Source organism: Nansenia antarctica, assembly GCF_963989245.1.
Source record: "Nansenia antarctica genome assembly, chromosome: 4".
Taxonomy (NCBI): domain Eukaryota; kingdom Metazoa; phylum Chordata; class Actinopteri; order Argentiniformes; family Microstomatidae; genus Nansenia; species Nansenia antarctica.
In genome coordinates, this window is record NC_137689.1 from 45,780,761 (window position 1) to 45,808,549 (window position 27,789).

Here is a 27,789-nt window from a genome sequence, read left to right on the forward strand (position 1 = left end):
CAGAACCACACCGGGGGCCCGGCCCTCTTCACAGGACAGCAGAGCCAGTTCATGACAGAAACCCCTGCTGTGCGTAGTCCTGGGCAGGCAGCCTGCGGGGGGGAGTATGGGGGGTGGGTATGGGGGCTTTTGAGGGGGGCGGGGGGATCTCGGACAGCAGAGGAGGAGGAGGAGGAGGAGGGGTGGTGGGGGCGGGGCGTAATGTTCAGTGGCGCGAGGGCCCGTTGCTCTGGGTTACTGGGCCAGAAATGTCGCGGAATGCGGAGAGCATGAGCTCGTAGGACTTGTCGGAGAGCGAGGCCACGTCGTCAGACGTCATCCCCTTGGTGTCGATCTTCGGGAGGACCTTCAGCGTGATGGTCCCTGGGAGGGGGAGAGGAGCCAGCGTCAGGGATCACAGTCACCACCATTTATTTTTTTATTTTTTTTAGAGAAATTGCAGAGAAATTATGACTGAGAAAGCTTATTTAATTTATTTCTCGGACAAAAAAACTACCAAATACTGTATTTTCTTAAAGAATCCCTATTTACTTCGGAGGTAGGGTATAACTATGACAGGGTTTCACTTGGAAAGTCAAAAGTAGATTCCGCCCTCTGCTGTTTAAAAGGAGTATCGCGATTCATTTTTCATCTCAGATTTGAATGGTCACGTTTGTATCCATAATTAACTGTCTCGCCATGCATCGTTACATCCCTATTAGTTACGATTCAATATTTTATTCAAATTATTGTGTAAAAGTAATCAAACTAAAGAAACAAAATTCAACAACAACTCTGTACCCGAATTGAATTGCTTTTCTTTCCGTAGGTAGAACTTGCTGTAGGAAGAGAACACGATGGGTATGATGGGAGCCTGGAATAGAGAGAGGGAGCGACAGGGAGAAAGATTTAAGAGAGCTTCAGAAAAGACAATTAAAATGTTGTTGTTATGTCTCTTCTCCCTCACAGCAAAAGCCAAACAGGCAAACAGCCGCCACACAGACACACACGCAAGACAGGACAGGAATAGAGGGTGGGGGGACGTCGGGGTTCAACTGGGCTTCTCTGAGCTCTGTGCTCCCCGCAAACTCACCCCCACACACACACACCCCCACACACACAGCTGTTCTGTTCCACTGAGAACACGTCCATACACACCACCATAGAGAAGCAGAGCTGAGGGGAGAGGGCTGCTCTGTGTAGACCTGACTGAGGTGTCTGTGTGTTGGCTAACAGGGAACAGCAGGGCTTGGTTAACCCGGCGCCTGCCTGTCCCAACACCATCTCCCTCTACGCCAGCTACACAACCACCCTCTGAACAGCCACAACCACCCTCTGAACAGCTACAACCACCCTGAACAACCACAACCACCCTCTGAACAGCTACAACCACCCTGAACAACCACAACCACCCTCTGAACAGCTACAACCACCCTCTGAACAGCTACAACCACCCTCTGAACAGCCACAACCACCCCCTGAACAGCCACAACCACCCTGAACAGCTACAACCACCCCCTGAACAACCACAACCACCCTCTGAACAGCTACAACCACCCTCTGAACAGCTACAACCACCCTCTGAACAGCCACAACCACCGTGAACAGCTACAACCACCCTGAACAGCCACAACCACCCTCTGAACAGCTACAACCACCCTCTGAACAGCTACAACCACCCTGAACAGCTACAACCACCCCCTGAACAGCTACAACCACCCTCTGAACAGCCACAACCACCCTGAACAGCTACAACCACCCTGAACAGCCACAACCACCCCCTGAACAGCTACAACCACCCTGAACAGCTACAACCACCCCCTGAACAGCTACAACCACCCTCTGAACAGCTACAACCACCCTGAACAGCTACAACCACCCCCTGAACAGCTACAACCACCCTCTGAACAGCTACAACCACCCTGAACAGCTACAACCACCCCCTGAACAGCCACAACCACCCTGAACAGCCACAACCACCCTGAACAGCTACAACCACCCCCTGAACAGCCACAACCACCCTGAACAGATACAACCACCCTCTGAACAGCTACAACCACCCTCTGAACAGCCACAACCACCCTCTGAACAGCTACAACTAGGGGTGTAACGGATCACCTAACTCACGGATCGGATCGTGTCACGGTTTTTGAGTCACGGATCGGATCATTTTTCGGATCAACACAAAACATTTTTGTTTTTATAAAAACTGCTTTTTCCTTGAATTCTGTAAAAACACCACTTTTACTATGTGACAAAAACCAACAACATTCAAGATGTCAAAACTGGTAATATATATACATATATTATATACATATAATATATATAACATATTCTACACTCAAACATTACATTGTGGGAAGTGCAACAAAGAGACGACAGACGTAGGTTGGAGTCGAGGATGTTTACTTCTCTCACTTCTGCTACATGCTAACATACACTCTCAGTGACAACCACAATAACTTCACCCGGAACCGGAAACCCTTGCCCCTTTAACCCCCACTCTTAAAGGTACAAACCCTTCTTGGTGAATGTCTCTTAATGTGAATCACCACACAGGCCCCCCCAGAATTCACCAACCCAGAAGGTACAAAAAACCAAGATAACCATTAAAAGTCCAACTGAACAGGCAATCCATGAACAGTACTACAGTTAACGTGGCGGGGGGCGGATCAAGCGGCCGAAACGGCTGCGCTTTGCAGGAGGGGGATTAAGGGTGAGAACTGGAACTGGAGCTGGAACTGGAACTGGAGCCCGGGCCATGGAAGGGACTGGGGCAGGGACAGAGGTTGGGGTAGGGGGCCGCCCCCGCCGCGGGGGTAGGGCCAACTGAACTGGCTCGTCAATGTTCAAGTGAGCAGGCTTGAGACGGTCTATAGCGACCCGCTCTGACCTGCCCCCCATGTCCACCACAAAGTGCTTAGCGCCCGCCTCCAGGACACGGAAGGGCCCGTCGTAGGGGGGCCGCAGTGGAGCCCGATGGCTGTCGTGTCGGATGAAAACGTACTTAGCCAATGGCAGGTCCCTGGGGACGTAGGACTGGGGGAGGCAGTGACGTGATGTCGGAATGGGGACGAGGTCATTCACAATGCCCCGGAACACAGTTCTATGAGAGGCGGCCGACCAGGGAGCTGCAGCCTCTGGAAGAAACTCCCCAGGAACCCGCAGTGGCTGGCCATACACCAGCTCGGCGGACGAGGCCTGGAGATCCTCTTTGGGGGCAGAGCGAAGACCGAGCATGACCCACGGGAGGCGGTCCACCCAGCCACTGTCCATCAGGCTGGCCCGAAGAGCGGCCTTCATGTCCCGATGGAACCGCTCACAAAGTCCATTGCCCTGCGGGTGGTACGCCGTAGTGCGGTGGATCTTCACCCCCAGGTGCTCAGCAACCGTAGTCCAGAGCTCCGAGGTGAACTGGGGGCCCCTGTCGCTCGTGATGTCACCTGGTGTGCCAAAGCGGGCCACCCAGCACCCAATGAACGCCCGGGCCACCTCCGCTGCCGTAGTAGAGGCCAGGGGAACAGCTTCTGGCCACCTGGTGGTCCGGTCCACCATGGTGAGGAGGTAGGTATATCCGTGAGACGGGGGCAGGGGGCCTACCAGGTCCACATGCACGTGGTCAAAACGCCTCTCTGGCACCACAAACGGTGCCAAAGGGGCTTTGGTATGGCGGTGCACCTTAGCGCGCTGACATGCCACACACGAGCCAGCCCAGGTTCTAACGTCCCTCCGGAGGCCAGGCCAAACAAACTTAATCCCCACCAATTTAGCCGAGGCTTTCACCCCCGGGTGGGAAAGGCCGTGGATGGTGTTGAAAACCCTGCGCCGCCAGGCAGCCGGCACCATAGGACGTGGTTGGCCGGTGGAGACGTCGCAGAGGAGAGTGGCTTTGGCCGCGTCGAACACCACGTCCTCCAGCTGCAGTGCAGTAGGAGCGACCCGGTAGGCCTGAATGTCAGAGTCTGCGGCTTGGTCCGCCGCCATGGCGGCATAGTCGAGTCCTAAGTGAACAGACCCGACGACCGCCCGTGAGAGGCAGTCGGCGACGAAGTTGTCCTTGCCCGCCAAGTGCTGGATGTCCGTGGTGAACTCGGAGATCGCCGAGAGCTGACGCTGCTGACGCCCAGACCATGGCTCCGAGGTCTTGGCCATGGAGAATGTCAGTGGCTTGTGGTCCACGAAGGCGGTGAACTGGCGGCCCTCTAACAGGAATCTAAAGTGTCTGGTGGCCAGGAAAAGACCCAGCAGTTCCCTGTCAAAGGTGCTGTACTTGCGCTCGTTGTCGCGGAGCTGTTTGCTGAAGAAGGCCAGCGGCTGCCAAGCCCCGTTCACCCACTGCTCGCACACCGCCCCCACTGCATAGTCAGAGGCGTCCGTCGTGAGGGCGACCGGGGCCGTGGGAGACGGGTGCGCCAGTAGAGCAGCGTTAGCCAGCGCGTTCTTAGCAGCCCCGAAAGCCTTGTCCATCTCCGGGGACCAGTCCAACACGTCCTTGGGCCCTTTTCCCCGCAGGGTCTCGTACAAGGGACGCATGAGGTGGGCGGCATGGGGAATAAAACGGTTGTAAAAATTCACCATGCCCAGGAACTCTTGTAGAGACTGTATCGTGCGGGGACGGGGGAAACTGGTGATGGCCTCCACTCTGGCGGGAAGAGGGGCGGCTCCCTGCGGAGCGACATGGTGTCCGAGGAAGGTGATGGATGACTGCCCGAACTGGCACTTGGCTGGGTTTACAATGAGGCCGTGGGCCCTGAGCCGCTCAAACAACTGCCGGAGATGTGTCATGTGCTCCTCCATGGACGCGCTGGCCACCAGAATGTCATCCAGGTAAACAAACATGAATGGCATGTCTCGGAGCACAGAGTCCATCAGGCGCTGAAACGTCTGCGCCGCCCCTTTGAGGCCAAAAGGCATTCGCAAAAACTCGAACAGTCCAAAGGGTGTGATGACAGCCGTCTTTGGCACATCCTGCGGATGGACCGGCACCTGGTGGTACCCGCGCACCAGGTCCACCTTGGAAAAAATGACGGCCCCCGCCAGGTGGGCAGAGAAGTCCTGTATGTGTGGAACGGGGTACCGGTCGGGGGTTGTGGCGTTATTCAGGCGACGGAAATCGCCGCAGGGGCGCCAGATGGACGGTTTTTCGGTTAAACCGAAAACCGGGGTTTATAAAAATAGAAACGGTTTTTTATCAAAACCGTCTGAAACCGTTTTTTTTTTTTTTTTTTTTTTTTTTTTTAGAAGAATGAAATAGAATAAGAATAAAACTGGAACATGTCACATGTTTGTCGTGTGTGAAAATAACAATGATACAGTCTGAATCTGCCGCGCAATGAGTGAGAGGTTTGGTCAGTTGTGAAGAATAACTGAGGATTAATATCTAATTGGGATTATATTTAAGGGTAACGAATCACTCTATGGGAAAGATAGTTGCCTTCAGTTATTGGTAGATAGGAAAGGTTTTTTACAATTACTCGCTTACATTTAATAAGATCATTTTCGCTGCTCTCTGTAAAGCGCATTGGGTCACTTTTGTGAGAAATGCGCTATAGAAATAAAATGTGATTTGATTTGATATCAATCAATCAATCAAACTATATTTATGTTCTATAGCACAAATCATGCATTGAATGTAACTCCAAGTGCAGTATTTACTAAACCACAATATAATAAAACAAGAGCTATACGGATCAAGAGTGTTTGTGCACAGCGCCACTGTGTGTGAAGGCGCTACTGAAAGTGATGACAGAACGCATGTCTCAGAAGATACGCGGTCACTTAGTGACGCAAAGGTAGTTCTGTATTTATCTCTATCTGTATTAGTACATTTATTTTGAAAGCTCTATTTTGACAGCTCTACCATGGGCACTTTTATTTTGATGGGGCATTCTTTGTTGATTGACTTACGACAGTTCAGGACGAGTCAGTCTCGCGGCATGTGGTTTTTATGAAAAGCTTTAAGTATGTTCACTGCATAATTCTAAGTCTAATATTTCAGTGATTATTGAGCAGTATTCAAATATTTAAATACATTGAGCAGCAGCTGAAACTTTGTCTAAGAACCAAGATATTGAGAAAGCAGTTCATTCAATGAAGACGCTGTTCCAAGAGATGATCTTCCGTGCAGGCGTGCACCCTGGATCAGCGGAGCTGGTGTGTTAAGTGTTCATGTGTTTTCATGTATGGTGTAGCTTACAAAAGTCTGCCTTTCCACTTATATTTGTGAAACTAAGTAGCCTAAATGTGTTGTGACTGTGCTTACGGTGTTTTAATGGTGTTCGACATGAGTGTATTGTAGCAGTAGGGCTCAATTATTTGAAATTGGCGCTCTTTTTTTTTTTTTTTTTTTTTTTTACTGTATTTTTCGGTTAACCGGAAAACCGCGGTTTTACTCTCTGACGGTTTTTCGGTTTCAATAATTGGAAACCGTCCATCCCTAACCCCCGTCGGCCTTAGTCACCATATGTAGGGGGGAAGCCCACGGGCTCTTTGAGCGGCGCACGATGCCGAGTCGCTCCATGGTCGAAAACTCCCCTCTGGCGATTGCAAGCTTGGCCGCGTCGAGGCGTCGGGCCCGGGCATAGACTGGGGGGCCCACGGTGGTGATATGGTGCTCTACGCCGTGCTTAGCCACCTCCGCTGAGAACGTGGGTGTAGTGAGGTCAGGGAAACCGGCGAGCAGGCGTTGATATGGATCCCCGGTGGCCAGCGTGTTTGCCAGGCAAAGCGCTCCCGCCCCCCCCAGCGTACAGGGGTACGAAGCAAAAGAGAGGGCATCGATCAGGCGACAGTTCTTAATATCCACCAGCAGGTTAAAAGCACAGAGGAAGTCCGCGCCCAGAAGTGGCGTGGATACAGCAGCCATAACAAAGTCCCAGCCGAAACGGCGCCCGCCAAAACACACTTCCACATACCTGATGCCAAATGTTCGTATGGGTGTGCCATTAGCGGCGTCCATCTGGGGGCCGTGTCCGCCGGCCATGGTGTCCACTGCCTGCGCTGGCAGGATGCTGCGTTGAGCGCCTGAGTCGACCAGCAACCGCCGGCCAGATAAGGAGTCGGCGACGAACAACAGCTTGCAGTCACGGCCGGCGCCCATAGCCGCTAATGAGCGCCGGCCCTGGCGTTTCCCTGTACCCTGAAACTGCATGGCTTGCGACACTGCTTGGCCTTGGACCCAAACCTTGCATGGTAGTAACAGAGCCCGTCGTCGGCTTGGCGGCGGGCCGTCACCGCGGCCGCGGTGTCTGTATAGTCCTCCAGGGGTGGAGGTGGGGTCAAGTGGTCTGGGTGGGGCAGCAGCGCATGGATAAACTGCTGCCGGTTAGCGAGGTACACCCTGTCGGCCTCCGCAGCCAGAGAACGATAATCCTTGGTGGAGGAGAGGGGGGAACTGGCCAGTGCTGTGCGCACAGGCGCCGGGAGCTGCCGCAGGAAAATGTGTGTAAACAAGAACGAGGGATCAGGGCCCTATTCCATGAAGCTCGATAAAGGTCTAAGCCTCGATAAAGTTTTAAGCCTCGAAAATGTTAGCTTGCGTTCGGTGCCATCAATGTGGCTCAAATAATTCGCTGCTTGGTTGAGCTCCTTCTGAGTCAGATATAATTAGCCTGGTCCCGACCAGGCTAAAACACAGGCTATAGTCATCCGTGCGTCAAAAAAGGCTCACAGGCGGAAACTAAACCCTGAACGAAAGTTCCTCCTCATGTGTCTTTTAGGAAATATTAGTTCCCACTTCACATGAGATAGATAGATTAGATAGTTTGACTGTGTGATAGATAGATAATTTGATATTTTGAAAGTGTGATCGATCGATAGATAGTTTGATTGTGTGATAGATAACTTGATATTTTGAAAGTGTGATAGATAGATAAAGAAAAGAGTGTAAAAAAAAAAAGAAGTAATTGTCTCAACTTGCATTGCCGTCATGACAGCGGTCTAGCTAGCGTAGTGGTTAAGGCTGTGGACTCGAGTTCCAAAGGTTGAGAGTTCGAGACTTGACTAAGTCATTCATTTTTTTTTTTTACATTTAACCGAAGATTTCATGCAAAGGTTTCAAACACCATTGTAATCGTGTCAGTTCTTGTAAATTAGCCTGCACCATAATTTTATAGCCTACAATACTTTTTTAGATGAGATTTTAGATTAGATTCAGACAACGAAATGCAGTAAAAAGTGCGCCTGAAGAGGGATTCGAACCACTGATATAAAATGTCGAATAAATCCTATGGCAGCAGTCAATACCACTACGCCATTGTGGCGATATGATGGTTTGTAGCCTGCTGCGGATATCACCACAGTAGCAATTAAAATATGAACATATAACAATAACTGGGGCTAGTATGACCTACGCATTTAATCGGTCAGCAATTTCTTGCCAAACCATTTCCCTCGCCTTGTTAATTGCGGCAGTATTGCACTATTTTACATCTTATTTTTCCGTCTTCATAAAAATCAATAATTCGGAATGCTGCGCAAATGTAGTACCCCTGCAGAGTGGAGTATCTTCATTTCGACAGATCGACACTTCAGGGCTTTTTATGTCTGCGTGCACGCGCCCATATCGAAGATTTGTAAGCCTGTCTTCTGTGAACACTGATGACACAAGGCTGATCCTCATTCGAGGAATCACCTGAGGCTTGAATACCAATCTCGAGGTCCCTGAGCGCCGCATTTAATTATAGCGCCGCTATATTAAGCCACCGTTAGTGAAACGGACCCCAGCTGATCCCAGCACAGACAACATTCTCTCCATCAACTCCGACGGTTTGCCGTCGCCGAGGCCATTGAGTGACAGCAGGCGGTCTGCTTTCTCTAATTCTGACAGCTCATAAAGTTTCAGCAGGAATGTCTTCAATGCACCGTACATGCCGACAGCCGGTGGATCCTCTAACAGCATCATCGCGCGTGCAGTTGTCGAAGCATCTAACGCAGACACCACATGGAAATATTTAGTCCCATCCTGCGTTATCCCTCTCAGCCGGAATTGGGCTTCTATGTGGTGAAACCACGCCCGTGGGTTCTGCTGCCAAAAGTCGGGCAGCTTGACGGTTGCAGCGTATATGTTAGCATAGTCCGGTGCGGGCGCTGTGGGCAACGCGGCGGCGTTACCGGCGTTCTCGTTGACAGACATCTCGTTCGCTTTCGTCAGGGTCACCAATGTGGGAAGTGCAACAAAGAGACGACAGACGTAGGTTGGAGTCGAGGATGTTTACTTCTCTCACTTCTGCTACATGCTAACATACACTCTCAGTGACAACCACAATAACTTCACCCGGAACCGGAAACCCTTGCCCCTTTAACCCCCACTCTTAAAGGTACAAACCCTTCTTGGTGAATGTCTCTTAATGTGAATCACCACAACATAATGATACTGAAATACACTCAATTTAAATGATAGGAGATAGGGAGGAGGCGCCTGGTTGCAGCAGTGAGTCACTGGGCTCTTTAAAGCAGATGAATAAACATGTTTTATGCCACTTTTAACTAAATAATAAAGTGAACCCTTATTTTTAACATGGTATGAAAAAAATGCCTACATTATCAGAAGTTGTCGAGCTACCTTTTTCGTGCCTCCCGTCATAGTTGACAGAGAAGCCAAAGTGCTCCAATACATGGGATTTAAATGACGAGGGAGCCATTTCGAGTTCTTCTCCGCCGAACAACGTAACTAGCACTCGCCATGATACACCTGGGCCGCGTTCGTAAATTCGCTTTGAGAGCGCCGGAGCGCACACTGGGTCCGACGTCATAAAGCGACCAAGTAATTTGATTGGACAAGAGGCGTTCCTTGAACGCTGATCAGATTCCAGAGCGGATTTACGAACGCAGCCTTGTTGTTGTGGATTCCCAGCAAACAACGGATTATTTTTCTTTCGCATTATCAACCTATCATTTCATTGCGCTTTAGAGTAAAACATATTTTCATGGCAACTCTACATTGTGATTTACAAGAGATATTAACTAATATTAAGTAATATTATTACTTGTTAACATTTTGCAATTGATCCGCGGTACACATGCGTTCCGAACCGTGGAGGGCGATCCGAACGGATCACGGAATTTCCGTGATCCGTTACACCCCTAGCTACAACCACCCCCTGAACAGCTACCACCACCCTGAACAGCAACAACCACCCTCTGAACAGCCACAACCACCCTCTGAACAGCTACAACCACCCTCTGAACAGCTACAACCACCCCCTGAACAGCTACAACCACCCTGAACAGCTACAACCACCCTGAACAGCTACAACCACCCTCTGAACAGCTACAACCACCCCCTGAACAGCCACAACCACCCTGAACAGCCACAACCACCCTCTGAACAGCCACAACCACCCTGAACAGCCACAACCACCCTCTGAACAGCTACAACCACCCTCTGAACAGCTACAACCACCCTCTGAACAGCTACAACCACCCTCTGAACAGCTACAACCACCCTGAACAGCCACAACCACCCTCTGAACAGCTACAACCACCCCCTGAACAGCCACAACCACCCTGAACAGTCACAACCACCCTGAACAGCTACAACCACCCCCTGAACAGCTACAACCACCCTGAACAGCCACAACCACCCTCTGAACAGCTACAACCACCCTGAACAGTCACAACCACCCTGAACAGCCACAACCACCCTCTGAACAGCTACAACCACCCTGAACAGCCACAACCACCCTCTGAACAGCTACAACCACCCTGAACAGCTACAACCACCCCCTGAACAGCCACAACCACCCTGAACAGCCACAACCACCCTCTGAACAGCCACAACCACCCTGAACAGCCACAACCACCCCCTGAACAGCCACAACCACCCTCTGAACAGCTACAACCACCCTGAACAGCCACAACCACCCCCTGAACAGCCACAACCACCCCCTGAACAGCCACAACCACCCTCTGAACAGCTACAACCACCCTCTGAACAGCCACAACCACCCTGAACAGCTACAACCACCCTGAACAGCTACAACCACCCTGAACAGCTACAACCACCCTCTGAACAGCCACAACCACCCTCTGAACAGCTACAACCACCCTGAACAGCTACAACCACCCTCTGAACAGCCACAACCACCCTCTGAACAGCTACAACCACCCTCTGAACAGCCACAACCACCCTGAACAGCCACAACCACCCCCTGAACAGCTACAACCACCCCCTGAACAGCTACAACCACCCTCTGAACAGCTACAACCACCCTCTGAACAGCTACAACCACCCTGAACAGCTACAACCACCCTGAACAGCTACAACCACCCTGAACAGCCACAACCACCCTGAACAGCCACAACCACCCTCTGAACAGCTACAACCACCCTGTGAACAGCTACAACCACCCTCTGAACAGCTACAACCACTCTGAACAGCTACAACCACCCTGAACAGCTACAACCACCCTCTGAACAGCTACAACCACTCTGAACAGCTACAACCACTCTGAACAGCTACAACCACCCTGAACAGCTACAACCACCCTGAACAGCTACAACCACCCTGAACAGCTACAACCACCCTCTGAACAGCTACAACCACCCCCTGAACAGCTACAACCACCCCCTGAACAGCTACAACCACCCTCTGAACAGCTACAACCACCCTCTGAACAACCACAACCACCCCCTGAACAGCTACAACCACCCTCTGAACAGCTACAACCACCCTGAACAGCTACAACCACCCTGAACAGCCACAACCACCCTGAACAGCTACAACCACCCTCTGAACAGCTACAACCACCCTGAACAGCCACAACCACCCTGAACAGCCACAACCACCCTCTGAACAGCTACAACCACCCTCTGAACAGCTACAACCACCCTTTGAACAGCTACAACCACCCCTTTGAACAGCGTAGAGCAGCGCACGCACACGTTCTCAGACCTGCACACACACACACCGTTGCCTGGAGTGAACTTTGCGGTGTGTCTGGCTCTGTTTCATCTGAAAGGTTCTTTAATTGGTTCCACCTGACAAGCGCTAGGGGACACGGAACTCAGAGCGGAGACCTCCCACCTCCAGGATGGACAGACAGACAGACAGACTCTCTCTGCTGCGTCCCCCTCCACAGGGCCTTGCTGTCAGAGCCCCCCCCTCCCCCCCGTTCGGTGACCTCTCAAAGCCTCTCTCGGTCAGTGACTGAAGGCAGAGCCAGTGAGGTGAACATGGCGTGAGCAGATGTTCTGTGAGTGCAACACACGCCATTTCAGCTGACGCTTTTTATCCAAAGCCACTTACGTCATCTCAGTATATACGGTCCCGGCGGGAATCGAACCCCGCGGCTTCGTCATGCGGTCATGCTCTACTGACTGAGGACCGCAGAGGACCGCAAAGGTGGAGACTCTAGAACGCTAGAACGTCTTTGGGTGCCCTTCTGCGAGCAGCTAGACCGAGCGGAGAGAAAACGTGTTATTTGTGGGTCCTGATGGGAAAAGAGGCCAAACTGTTCGCTCTCCGATGCTCAAAAAAAAAAAAAAGTCGACATCAGGATTATAATCTGGTCAGGCCAGTCAGTGTCGATGCCAGGTAAAGATTGTTAGCGCCCCCGTGTGGCCTGAACAGGCACAGCACTCACTACCACACAACCCCTACTGCTGCCGGTATGGTAAGCAGAAACAATCACAGAGCTAAAAAACCAATACTCTCACACACACACACTCACACACACAGTCACACACGCACGCACGCTCACGCTCGCTTACACGCTCACAGTCACTCACTCACTCTCACTCACACACTCACTCACACAGTCACTCACTCACTCTCACTCACACAGTCACTCACACTCTCACAGTCACTCACACTCACTCACTGACTCACTCTCTCATACACACTCACTCACACTCTCACTCACTCTCACTCACTCACTCACTGACACACACACACACACACACTCACTCACTCTCACACACTCACACACTCTCACACACACTCTCACACACTCTCACACACTCTCACACACTCACTCACACTCACTCACACTCACTCACACACTTTCACACACTCACTCTCACACTCACACTCACTCTCACACACACTCACACTCACACTCACACTCACTCACACTCACTCACACTCACACTCTCACACACACTCACTCAGTCAGTCACTCACACACACACACACACACACACACTCACTCACTCTCACACACTCACTCACTCTCACACACTCACTCACTCACTCTCACACACTCACACACTCTCACTCAGTCACTCACGTCACTCACTCTCTCTCACACACACACACACACACACACACACACACACACACCACCTGCATACACACACACACCTGCACACACACACACACCTGTATACACACACACACACACACACACACCTGCATACACACACACACACACACACACACAACACCTGTATACACACACACACACACACACACACACACACACACACACAGCAGACTCACCTGTGCCTGCACGGCCAGGTGGAAGGCTCCCTTCTTAAAGGGCAGCAGGTCGCCCTTCTGGTTGCGCGTGCCCTCAGGGAACACCCACAGACGGATCTACAGAGGTCAGGGGTCAGAGACATGGGAGAGAGAATAGAGGAGGAGAGTGAAGGAGAGATAGAATAGAGGAGGAGAGTGAAGGAGAGATAGAATAGAGGAGGAGAGTGATATGATGCATTTTTGTGTGCCTATCAAATATTGCAATACTCATTGTTTAACCTTAAACATACTTTAAGTGTGCCCACTCTCAGTAGTAAACAACACATCCTTAGGAGCAGGCACATACCATATCAAGTAACAGTGAGACCAGTTGAACTATAAGGACATTGCCCAGTGCTCAGCAGAGTAGAACAGCATGGACACAGGATAGAGCCATGTATGGGAACCAATGTCAGTATTGTAAGTTACGAGGGACGGATGTAAAGCTATTCCCTCTCTGTGAACAAGTATATAAGCTGTAACTTCCATCAGTACTTTGCTTGGCATTCCTTATGCCGCAGCCATGCTCGGCAACTCCTATGTCGCAGCCATGCTTGAAGCTTGGGAACTAACAGAGCATGCTGCCTTGGAAACATCTGTACAAGAGAATGTAACCCAGATCTGCCTAATACAATGATTACGATTCAACCTTCTCTCTGAGTCATCAATGTCATTTCCGGCCATCTGACTAAGCAAGATCTCGATATATCAGAGAGTTAGTATAGAGGAGGAGAGTGAAGGAGAGATAGAATAGAGGAGAGGAGAGTGAAGGAGAGATAGAATAGAGGAGAGGAGAGTGAAGGCAACAGGAGAGGGGTGGGGAGCTAGGAGAGGGGGAGAGAGAGAGGAAAGATAAAGAGCCGAGAGCGGAGAGAGAGGGGGAAGGGGGGAGGAAGAGAGAAAGGAGATGGAGAGGGAAGCAGGTTGATTAGAGGGGGTGTACCTGGTCGTCCAGCATGGTCTTGGCAGCGTCGGCCATGACTGTCTTGGCGTCGTTGGTGTTCTTGCGGTTGATGAAGACCAGGCCGCCCAGCCAGCAGACCAGGCCCACCGTGCCGGCGTACACCAGCTCCTTCTTGGCAATCATGGTGCAGCGGTCGGGCAGGATCTCCATCAGCCCTGGAGGGAGAGATGGAGCCAACTCTTCAGGTTACACCTTAACTGCTCCTCCTGAGACATCTACTGCCCCCCAGCACTGAGTCTCCTGAAGACACACGCTTTTCCCCTTTACTGTGTCCGCCAAGACTTCTACTGCCCCCCCTGTACCTTTTCTCTGTTTCTCCACTGTCTATAAAAAATAGAAATAAATCTGTATTTCTATCACTGAGACTGCCAATGGCCCCGGGCCTGAGCTAGATTACTCTTCCTGCTACGACTTGTGGATTGATGATTCACTTGCTTAGTCAAATATTGATTGTAAGTCGCTTTGGAATAAGGCGTCTGCTAAATGCCCTAAATGTAAATGTAAAAGATGGTGTTTTACTAGGGATGTGCATAACTACAGTTTTTCCATATTCAAATAATCGGTGGGTGCTATGAACGAAATAATAAATTTTTCGACGTGTGCCGACATTCACAAAGGCAGCCGTGGATCATCGGCCATTTATCACTTAATATCTTCAACGCAAAAAAACACTGTTAACAGTGAAAAATCGTATTTATTCTGGTATTAATCCTCATGAATTTCTCCTTCTGAATACTTAATTCATCCCTATCGGTTACCACCCATCGTACCACCACCATCGTTGTTATCCGTTACCCTTGCTCTGTACATATCACAGTGCATATATCTTACTGTAGATTAGGGCTGTTACGATTATTCGACGTCGTCGACGTCATCGACTACGTCAATACGTCGGTTAGCGTAATATGCGTCGGTTAGTCGTAAATAAACAAAATGGCGTTTTTTTTTTTTTCGTTTTTTTTTTTACCTTTATTTTACCAGGCGAGACAATTAAGTGTATGAGTGAAAAATGGATAGCTACTAGCTAATGTTACACAAGCAATGTAGCTCACCACAGTTCGTATGTCTTGTCTTCTGGTGTTAGTAACGTTAGCTATGTAGCTGGCTAGCTACGGTAGCCTATTGTCATTGTGGTGCGAGCACCTACTGTACGTTATCTAGCTCGTAGCTCGCATGCTACGTTAGCATGAATTTAGCTAATCATAACATAGCAGCGAGAGTAACGTTAGCTAGCTATGTGTTGTGGTGATGGACAGACTTCTAAATGGCCATGTTGGCATTCAAGTTGGCTAAACATAGCAGTGAGGTGGAGACAAATACGTTTTTTTTTTGTTTGTTTTTTACAGTACAAAAATTATCGTTAGACTTATCGATAAATTAGTCGTTAGACTAATCGAATAATCGATAAAATAATCGCTAGATTAATCGTTAGAAAAATAGTCGTTTGGGACAGCACTATGTAGATATCTCCCCCTTATCTGTACATATCACTCTGTACATACAGTATATCTGTCCACATCCTATACAGTATATCTGTCCACACCCTAACCCTCGGGCTGTTCACCTGGCTAGATGGCGAATGCGTTTTGTTGTCTTGGTACTTCAGTAGAATCACCCGATTCTAGAAGTGTCGGGTGACAGAGAACACATGCACTGCACATGCACATCTACTGTAGGCCCACACAGAGACACAGAGAAAACACAGAGTAGCTTAGGCCACGTGAGTTTATGTGGTCTGCTGCTATGTACCGTGGCTACACCTCCTCCTAGGGGTCTATGTGAGGTGTGAGGGTCTATGTGAGGGTCTATATTAGCCTGTCTAGAAGAGTCTAAAGTAACCAGAGGAGTCGAGGACTGCTAAAGCTAGTTACCAGCTACAAGCCTGTCTAAGGCTAGTTACAGCTACAATCCTGTCTAAGGCTAGTTACCAGCTACAAGCCTGTCTAAGTGTAGTTACCAGCTACAAGCCTGTCTAAGGGTAGTTACAGCTACGAGCCTGGCTAAATGAGTCTAACGTAACCCGTGGGCTCCCAGGGTTCGGGGTTAATAAGCTGGAAAGGTAACATTACCTCTGTCCCATTAGGGAACCTGTACAAAAGCACCTGCTGCTGGGATGCCCGAATTGCAGAAATAAATGCATCGAACCGTTTTGGCATGGTTTTTCTTGCGCTACTTCTCGTAGAAGGCTTAGGTGGGGCGAAAGGAGCCTTTTCAATGCAGGAAAAACAAACACACAGCATCAACAACACCTGCAGTAAGGCAGGGCTTTCTGTCTCACACCTGGCCTAGTGTGTGTGTGTGTGTGTGTGTGTGTGTGTGTGTGTGTGTGTGTGTGTGTGTGTGTGTGTGTGTGTGTGTGTGTGTGTGTGCGCGCATGAAAGACAAAGCGCAAGTGTATGTATTCATGGGTGTGCTCACAGGGTGTGTTTGTGTGTGTTGGTGTGAGTAACGCAGAGAGTGACCAAGAGGCATAGGGGCGTTCTGTTTACCCCAGGATCAGCTTTCTGGTGGAGGGGGTGTCAGGGTTGGTATGGAAACTCTGACCCTGGATCAGGAACTCCTGCAGAGCTCTAATGAAGTGGAGACACCACTCTCCCAGAGAGAGACACCACTCACCACAGAGAGACACCACTCACCACAGAGAGACACCACTAATCAGAGAGACACCACTAACCAGAGAGAGACACCACTAACCAGAGAGACACCACTAACCAGAGAGACACCACTAACCAGAGAGAGACATAACCAGAGAGAGACACCACTAACCAGAGAGACACCACTAACCAGAGAGAGACACCACTAACCAGAGAGACACCACTAACCAGAGAGAGACACCACTAACCAGAGAGACACCACTAACCAGAGAGACACCACTAACCAGAGAGACACCACTAACCAGAGAGACACCACTAACCAGAGAGACACCACTAACCAGAGAGACACCACTAACCAGAGAGAGACACCACTAATCAGAGAGACACCACTAACCAGAGAGACACCACTCACCACAGAGACACCAGACAGAGACTAGACAGACAGAGACACCACTCACCACAGAGACACCAGACAGAGACCAGACAGACAGAGACCAGACAGACAGACAGAGAGAGAGAGACACCACTCACCACAGAGACACCAGACAGAGACCAGACAGACAGACAGAGAGAGAGACACCACTCACCACAGAGACACCAGACAGAGACCAGACAGACAGACAGAGAGAGAGAGAGACACCAGACAGAGACCAGACAGACAGACAGAGAGAGAGACACCAGACAGAGACCAGACAGACAGACAGAGAGAGAGACGCCACTCTCCCAGGCAGAAACCAGGCAGGAGAACACAACACCGCCGCCAAGTCAGCTACCTCACGGCGGAGATTTAAGGGGAGTGCACGCACGGACACAGGAACCAAGTCCACGGGCGAGGAAAGGCTACCCCCCCCCCCACTCCCCAACCCACCAGCTCACTGACAGAGACGGGGACCACCGCAACTGTCTACCCAGAGAACAGTCCGTCACAGCATTAGCCTAGCGCTAACAGGCTTGTGCTTTTCCAAACAACTCGACACAAACGTGTCTCCCGTGTGAGACCGGTCCGGTCTCCCGACAAACACCCGTGATTATCACCTTTGATTGACGTGGAAAGAAACTCTCACAGGGTTCCCACACCTTCTGAAACATCAAATTCAAGCACCTTTCAAGGAATTCCCTCAAATTCAAGGACCCAACACAGCATAGTTTGAGACAGATCTAGATGAGAATTTATATAGTAATAGGAACTATCCGCTCACAGACAACAATTAAAAAGAGAGGCTTGAATGTATGAACACTAGATGGTCTCTTGCCTTCTCTACCACAGCACAGCAAAACAATATATTGTGAAATATGGGTAAAGTTAAGCAATAAAGAGATTTATTTACTAGTTGACGAGCTGAGTAAAACATTTTTGAATATACAGTTAGGTCCATATATATTTGGATATTTTTTTATTTTAGATACAGTTACAGTTATATAATGAAGATGGGCTTAAAGTGCAGACTCTCAGCTTTAGGGTAAGGGCATTGACATCCAAATTGAAGGAAGAGTTTAGGAATTACACCTCTTTAATATGTAGCTCCCTCTTTTTCAAGGGACCAAAAGCAATTGGACAATTGACTCAAAAGCTGTTTCATGGGCCAGTGTGAGCTATTCCTTCATTATTTCTTTATCAATTAAGCAGGTAAAAGGTCTCAGTTGATTCCAAGTGTGGCATTTGCATTTGGAAGCTGTTGCTGTATACGCACAACATGCGTTCAACGGAGCTCTCAATGCAAGTGAAACAGGCCATCCGTAGGCTGCAAAAACAACCAAAAAATGAGTCAGAGAGATAGCGGGAACATTAGGAGTGGCCAAATTAACTGTTTGGTACATTCTGAGAAAAAAATAACACACTGGTGAGCTCAGCACCAGTAAAAGGTCTGAACGTCCATGGAAGACAAGAGTGGTGGATGATCACAGGATCCTTTACATGGAAAAGAAAACCCCCCTCACAACATCCAGCCAAGTGATGAACAGTCTCCAGGAGGTAGGCATATCATTATCCAAGTGTACCATAAAGGGAAGACTTCACATGAACAAATACAGAGGGTTCACCACAAGTTGCAAGCCATTCATAAGCCTCAAGAATAGAAAGGCCAGATTAGACTTTGCCAAAAAACATCTAAAAAAGCCAGCCCTGTTCTGGAAGAGCATTCTTTGGACAGATGAAACTCAGATCAACCTGTAACAGAATGATGGGGAAAAAAAGTATGGATAAGGCTTGGAACGGCTCATGATCCGACACTTACCACATCATCTGTAAAAAACAGTGGAGTTAGTGTGATGACATGGGCATGCCTGGCTTCCAATGGCACTGAGTCACTAGTGTTTATTGATGATGTGACAGAAGACAGAAGCAGACGGATGAATTCTGGGGGATATTCTGTCTGCTCAGATTCAGACAAATTCAGCTAAGTTGATTGGATGGCGCTTCACAATACAGATGGACAATGACCCAAAACATACTGCGTAAGCAACTCAGGAGTTTTTTATGGCAAAGAAGTGTAATATTCTGCAATGGCCAGAGTCAATCACCTGATCTCAACCTGATTGAGCATGCATTTCACTTGCTGAAGACAAAACTAAAGGCAGAAAGACCCACGAACAAACAACAACTGAAGACAGTTGCAGTAAAGGCCTGACAAAGCATCACAAAGGAGGAAACCCAGCATTTGGTGATGTCCATCATTGCCTGCAAAGGATTCTCGACAAAGTATTACAAATTTACATTTTATTTATGATTATGTTCATTTGTCCAATTACTTTTGAGCTTCTGAAAATATGGGACTGTGTATAAAAATTGTTGCAATTCCTAAGCCAGTCTGCACTTCAATTACATCTTGATTGTTTCATTTCAAATCCATTGTGGTGGCGTACAGAGCCAGAATTATGGAAATTGTGTCACTTTCCAAATACATATATATATATATATTTATTTATTTGAGAGAGAGAGAGAGAGAGAGAGAGAGAGAGAGAGAGAGAGAGAGAGAGAGAGAGAATTCAAGCACTTTCAATGACCCATCTCTATTTTCAAAATTGATTTTTTTTTCTTTCTCAAATTCACAAACTTACAAGGACCCGTGGGAAGCCTGAATAATAACCTTCGATACATCCAACCACAAAGCCACCGGCCTCTCTCTATTCAGAGTGCTAGACGATTCCCCTCGCCAGGGTGTTTCTCATTGATCGCAGCGCCTCTCTTGACAGCGGTGGGCACAAAATGGTGTCGGACTGTCTAATCCGAAAGAGAGATTAGTATATTAATATAGTCTCTCGTTCGATTCAGGCTGTATCCCTGTGACAGCTAGGCCTGTGTGTGTATGTGTGCTCAGTAAGCCTACACCAACTGACAAGTCTATCCCATCTATCTGGGCATGCCTTGGCTTGAGTGTTTCTGGATTTGTTTCTGGATTTCTTTATGCCTGAAAACACAGAATGTCATGCCAGGCACCCGAGCAAGTCAGATAGGGTTGCGAAACACCTTTGGCATTTGCGTACATGATGTGTGGTAAGGGCTTGGTGGAGAGACAAGAGGACGTGCCCTGATCATATTCAAAAGAGGTGTGTGTGTGTATGTGTGTGTGTGTGTGTGTGTGTGAAGGGGGGTTAAGGTGGTTAAGCTCGGGATCCCTGATGATGACCTCTGAGTGAGAGAGTGTGTGTGTGTGTGTGTGCGTGTGCGCGTCCGTCCTACCCAGGACATCCAGGGAGCTCTGGTGGTTGGAGATGATGACGTAGGGGCCCTCCGTCTGCAGGTGCTCCCAGCCGCTCACCTCGAACCGCAGACCCAGGAAGTACTTCACATGGCGGACCAGGCCGCGGATGACCCTGCGGACAGGAAACACCGCCTTCAGTCACAGAAACGACACACCCACAAGGCCTTCAGTCACAAACAGGACACACCCACAAGGCCTTCAGTCACAGACAGGACACACCCACAAGGCCTTCAGTCACAAACAGGACACATCCACAAGGCCTTCTGTCACAAACAGGACACACCCACAACGCCTTCAGTCACAAACAGGACACACCCACAAGGCCTTCTGTCACAAACAGGACACACCCACAACGCCTTCAGTCACAGAAACGACACACCCACAAGGCCTTCAGTCACAAACAGGAAAAACAGAGACAGAAACATCAACACGTTGGTGTCTCAACCTCGGAAACAGCAGCACGCAGTCATTTCCCGTAATAAAAATGGTAAATGGACTGCACTTGTATAGTGCCTTATGCTAAAGCGCTTTACCACGGCCTCTCATTCACTCATTCACACACACATTGACACATCAACGGCGGCAAGCTACCATGCAAGGCGCCGGCCCGCTTGCCGGGAGAGATTTGGGGTTCCGTGTCTTGCCCAGGGACACCTCGACACGTGGCCGGCCGGGGTTCGAACTGCCGATCTGCCGACCTTGTGATCATTAGACGCCGGCTCTACCTCTTGCGCCACAGCCGCCCCCCCCGTTAGACGTAAGCAGCGCCCACGCGACAAAGACGCCAGATATCTCTACCGAACCAAATCTCCCTGCGTTCGTCTCCTGCATTGTTCTGTTTGTTTCTCAGAAGGCTAATGACGAGGCCCTGAGCGAACACGATGCTTCGACGAGCATTAAGAGAGAGAGAGAGGGAGGGAGGCCAACCATCTGTCTGTGCGCGCTCCTCCACGGAGCCTCCCCCCAGCGTCTCACATGCCGTTCCATACCGCCACATGACCGCAACTGTCTGTTCAGCAAAGCAACCGCCGCCGTAAGCAGTACAGCTAGCCTGACGCTTTTTATATTTGGATTAACTGTCAGTTATGATAACAGCTAATCCTAAACATTATGCAGGAATTAAGAATACCGGCGCCATAGGCCGTGCTGGCCTTCAGAGGATAGAGGCTAGGCTAGGCCCCAACTCAAAATCGTTCTTTGGAGACCGGAAAAATGCCTTGATCTCTTGGCTTTCTAGGATAAATGTAGGCTCTTTGGTCCGGGCTCTATTTAAAGGAGAGCAACACACAACATCCTGACGGTATATAGCCTAGGCATAAACAACCCTCCCTGAGCACCTCTGGCACGTCCGAGCACATGGACCTGATTACGGTAAGGAAACTATAAGCCCTCTGTCTAAAAGATGCTGGAGATGAAGGAGAAGCATGTGGTTCTGTTTAGCCCAGTTAGTCTGTGGCGTGTGATTAAACACACACAGGAAGGTGTGTGTGTGTGTGTGTGTGTGTCTCTCATCATACACTCACCACCACCACCACCACCACCAGTATTAGGCCTACATGCTCAGGAATGATCTCAGAGTTCATAGCAAACTGCACAACAGGCAACCTTTGAACAGGCTTAATCCTCTCCTCCTATCTCCAGAAAGCATCATGATGAAAAAAACATCTTGTGTAAAAAGGCAGTAGTGGTTACGCAAGGGTAATGTGCTCATGGCGAGAGGCCCCCCCGTCTCCTTGACGGCAATTTGTTAAGAGGGGGAAAGAATTGCCTAATCTGTAGAGATTCTACTCTCTCAGCGACCGACTCTGAGGGCTTGTGCGCACTGCACACCCTAGAGTCTGTCAAACGCAGCTCGTTCAACGGTTCACAAGCGAGCACATGCTGTTTTTGAAAGTAACAACTCCAAACAAGCTTCTTTTTTTTTTTTTTGGTTGCTGGACATCTCCGACATGTTACTAACCAGCTAGCTTCGTAAACAACTCTAGGAGGAGAGATAACAGCGTGGGGGTGGGTGTGATCTCAAACTCTGAATGCCGATATAAGGATAAAACACAGGACACAGAGCAAATAAGAGAGTGAAAAAAGGTTCGTCATCTCACAATGTAGGCCTAGGTCTTCATCTAGCTGTAAAAACGTGACACGAAGCTAATAAGTTAAGATAATAATAGCACTAAGATAAAAAGTTATCTCATGATCGAGCTCTAAAGGCCTCCTCGTCGACTCTCACTGAACAAAGGTGACTGAAAGAGCCGCCATAATGTCACGCCGCCCTCCGGCCTTGTTTGACGAACGTGAGTATGACCCTCGCCTGCTTTGACCTAATAACCATTATCCCCCGACAGACCAGGGTGCCAACGTTCAAACTGACCACCGGTGTGTTTGACAAGGCCTTGGACACGAGGACAGGACGATGACAGAGAGAGAGGATGTCACCTGACAGAGAAGAGGATGTTGAGCCAACCTCTCGGTCGCAGAGAGGAGAAATAACTGTGAGAGTTGCCCACAGTGAGTGCACACATCCTGGCTCGCAAACAGACAGTGAGTCCTGTTCCTCTTTCATAAGCCCGTCTCCCATGTGTGTGCAGCCCAAGAGACTGTGGGTAAGTGGCTAAATCCCCTGTTTGTTTTTATCCCTTGTGATGAGATTCAGCTTGATGATTCACGTTGGAATCTTGGCAACTGCCAACAGGACCACTCTGACTCCATTTGTCTGGAACGTCTGGGATGCTGAAACAGCCCGCCCCCCCCACACACACACACACACACACACACATCCCACGCACACATTCTCTAGCTCTGCAACTTGAAGAAACTATTATATACTATGGAGCCTACATATACACAAACACTCACTTATGGAGACGGCATGTGACATGTTTTGACTCGCATGATTTAGTACTTTTTTTCTCTTTTTTTTGTTTTTTTGTTCTCCACTTAGCGCCAAGCGCAGTGTGTAAAGAAATGGATAGACAAAGCAAAGATGAGAGAAAAAATTAGGCTACTCAGTAGCGTCTCAACAACAAACTGTCTTTATTTGTAGCCAAAGGGAAGTTGCTCAAGCTGCTGAAGCCAAACAGAACAGACACTAGTAGTTAGTGAGTAACTAGTCAGAACAGACACTAGTAGTTAGCAAGTAACTAGTCAGAAGCACAACCCGACTTTACAAGAACGACCAACTCTGCCGGGGTGTGTGATGTGGGTGCATGCAGGGGTAGAGAGCAGGGGAAAGGAGAGGCAGAGCAGCAGAACAAGGTTTAGTTAGGCCTGTTCAACATCAGCTGTGCCATTACCCCCTGATCCCTCGGTGTGGCCTACATTTACAGTCGGACGCAAAAAACCCTCAAATCTCTGGTTAAAGATAGAGGTTTAACGTCTGTTTCTGAGTACTGGAGGACCCGTCCCTACTCACTAACCCAGTCCCATTCTTGCAACACATTCAACACAAAGCCACACAATAACTCATTCACCAGAGAGGCATTCACAGCAAGGGGAGGCGACCTATAGGTTCAAGTCTGAATGAGAACCAAGCAGTGGCGTGGGACATATTGACCGGAGGCTGTAGTCCCAGAGCCAGCAGTCAAGACCTTCCCTGTACCCGTCCGGGGGGCAGATGACTGGGACGGGCTGTGCTGCTGTCCTTACTGAATCAGTCAACTCTTTCTAATATGGTTTGCCTCCCTAGTCTTTGTCTGTCAGTGAGAGTCTGTCTGTATGTGCCTCCCTCCCCCTTCTCTTTCTTTCTTACACACTCACACACAGACACACAGACACAGACACTCACACTCACACTCACACACTCACACTCACACTCACACACAGAGAATAGGTTCCAGATAACCTTTGGGTTGACAGAGAATGGTGAGTCGGGGCAACATGACCTGTGGTCAGACCTGTGTTGTCACGACTGAGCTAACAAGGGACAAACGGCCCATGAGGGAGAGGATATTGATTTCTGGGAACATTTCGGAAGATAACAACCGTTTCAGCAACACAACACCGTTCAGGAGGGGGGGGGGGGGAGAGACATGCGATCTGACTCGATTGCCTACGTAATTACCGGATACAGTCACTTCTGTCCAATCAGCCGTGGCCCTCGATGGCTCCTCTGACCACAACACCCGATCAGTTCGCTAACAAGGGGACACTCTGACGCTAGTGTAGTTTAACCCCATCAATGGGGGGCGGGGGAGTAAGGGAGGGGTATAAAAGGTCAGTCTCTTCAAGTGTACATAGGTGGAGTCACAGCCAGTTGGCAGCCACCTGGAACACTGTGACATTATCTCATTTTATTCTAGATTATAGGGATGTGTGTACACACACACACACACACACACACACACACCTGGATGATTAGCACTTGTCTTAGCTAAATGAAACAACTCTCTTTAATGTTTAATGTGCATGATCATAACGGTTCAACCTTCCGGAAATCATCACTGCACATTGTCATGTCTAATCCTAATCCACCAGCTGATAAGAGTTGATATTCCCACGCAAAACAGGTTGGAACTTGATGGCCACACAAATCCATGCATGCCATGACAGATGTTCTGCAGTAGTGTGTTCTTGGTTAGTCTGTGCACTAAATATGGCCTGGCTGGATAAGGTTGTTTCAAACATGTCCGTCCCGAGGCTATTATATTATACTGGAGGCACACTGTAGCTGAGGTTAGCATGCTAGCTAGCATGGCGTTAGCCGCCTTGGAGACCAAGGGGGGTATTCCATCAACATCGCTAAAGGAACATCTAGGCTTATTTTGATAAATCTCGCGAGAGCTCTCAAAATAAGGCTGGATTATGTTGTACGTCTCGCGAGATGTATCCAAATAAACCTGGATTGTCCTTTAGCGACGTTGAACCCCTAAACATCTGGCTGTACTGAAGCTAGCGGTTAGCCTTCCACATACCACTGCTGGATATGAGCATTCATGTACATAACATTACCTAGGAAAAACAACAACAGACAGACAAACAATCTTCAATTCATACATCTGATAGATGCGTGGGTTTTAGATAAATAACATTATTATGCAGCATTATTTCATCAATAGCCCTCTTATCACTTTTTCACAGAAGTGTAGTGTTTTCATTCCTGGTGAGAAGCAGACAAGCTAACGGTTAGCTGGCTACTGCTGCTGTCTGTCAGGAGGCTCGGCGAGCCGCTGTTTGTGCAGAAGACAATTTACCTCATGTTCTCAATGTCTCTGCCGCCGCTTTTCAGAATACAAATCGGAATTGCAACCAGGCCCAAACCCATCATCCAGGCCACATAGAAACACTTTTTGAAATAAAATACAAACGTGCTGCTGGTCCATAGCAGCAGTGGGACCAACAGCAGGGGTACGATCCACAGCGCATCCATACTGATTGCTCCACCGAAACTGGCAGCAAAATGGGAAGAGGCGAGAAATCCAGTTAGTGTGCAAACGCAAAGCACCGTGATTTGCACCGTGGTCCCGACTGACGTCAGCGTTCTAGCGCTCCAACTTCCAAGGCAAACACTCGGGCAACTCCAAAGCCACACCACTCAACCCTGTAAGACACGGGCGTCAATTAAAGCCAAATCAGACAACGGCGCATCCTTTTCTACGCTCCAATGAAATCTGGCAAATGAATCTCCAGAGCCAGAAGAGAGGTGGCTCCAGAAGGGAAAGTGGTGTCAAAATCAATATATCCTTCTGTTTCCGGTTCCAGATGCTTATGGTTCCTCTGTCACTGCTTTGTGTTTTGTGTAGGCTCATAGATCTATGTGTAGGCTACTCACAAATGTGTTACACGTTTCGCTCGTCAAATAGCCTACAGTGTATTATTTGCATTCAACATTAGGATTATTTGTTTCCTCTGTACTTTTGTTTTGTTGCTTAAACTCATTATTAAAGGTGCTTTCACTAAATCAAACAACCACCAATCGGGCAACCCACCACTTGCATTCACAGAGCTATGGATGGTCTGTGAAGGGCTAATCATCCATGAGATCAAAATGAGTTTTAACCATGTTTTGAAGGTATAGCCTACAGTGTTTGTTTACGATTACATTGTCTACAAATAATGGAGTAAAAACAATGTTATGTTTTGGGTTCGGATGCAGTAACAGTTGATCTAAACTCATGAGGCTTTCATAAATTACATTCTTCAAGAATCGATGGCTATATATCATTAATTTAAAAGTCCAAAAATGGATGTACCAATTTACATTGCCCCTTAAAAACATCTCACTGTTAGGTATGTTTGTTTTGTTTTGTTTTGGCATACGCTTACAAATAAAAAAATGTTTGCTTGCAATAATGCACTTTTATTCCAAAGCAAACACAATAACACAAAGTAAAGAGTCAAATTCAGTTTCTAAGAAGAGTAAAGCGTATGCTAGCCTATGACGTACATCTGAAATGCAACAGATAGGCCTTGTGGCTCAAGGATGACTCATTATTGGACTCACTGTCGGACTGAAGACCCAGTGGAATACATTATGGACACCCTACCAGCATACACTTACAAGACAAGACAAGAGATAGTCTTCAAACATTATTGACCCTACATTTTTGGTGATGTGTCAATTATATAATTTGTATGCAAATATGCATTTTCCCAACAATTATCACATTTTTAAAAAATGTTGCCAATACCTTTTTCACTCCCCAAATAAAAACAATAAAGATCTGTATTCATCAAGGAGACATGAAGTCTAAATTCATGGTGAACTCTGACCTTTAACAAATGTCTGTCTGACATGTGGCTGGTCATGTTCATCCCTCTTAGAAAGCAAGATGCTAAAGCGTCAGCGTGCCAGATTACTGGAGACTACAAATGATGGGATTAGTAGTAATAATCCTGCAGTGTAATCTAGTACTATCCAGCTCCTCAGGTTTCAGCCCATACTGTAGATAGACATATAGAGCTTAGTTAGGACCACAGCCAAAGTCATTAATCCCCTTAGTGATTGCTATTAAACTATTAAAACATTTATCATTCAATCAAAATGTGTAGCTTCAGGAGAGGGTAAAAGAGAAATAATATACATTATATGACAAATTTAGACTATCTTTCTACACTCACCGAACACTTTATTAGGAATAGGAACACTATACTAATACT

At 48.5% G+C, this 27,789-nt stretch overlaps 1 protein-coding gene across 1 annotated transcript; it reads right to left on the reverse strand.

The window, feature by feature from the left end:
• Positions 1-205: 205 nt before the first annotated feature.
• agpat2 (1-acylglycerol-3-phosphate O-acyltransferase 2 (lysophosphatidic acid acyltransferase, beta)) lies at positions 206-26,059 on the reverse strand (the record flags this gene model as incomplete). The annotated part of the gene is made up of 6 exons (XM_080527998.1): positions 206-363; positions 781-853; positions 13,421-13,516; positions 14,382-14,557; positions 20,676-20,809; positions 25,884-26,059. 6 exons carry the CDS (start codon positions 26,057-26,059, stop codon positions 206-208), a joined length of 813 nt encoding a protein of 270 aa, XP_080384124.1.
• Between the last annotated feature and the right edge of the window lie 1,730 nt (positions 26,060-27,789).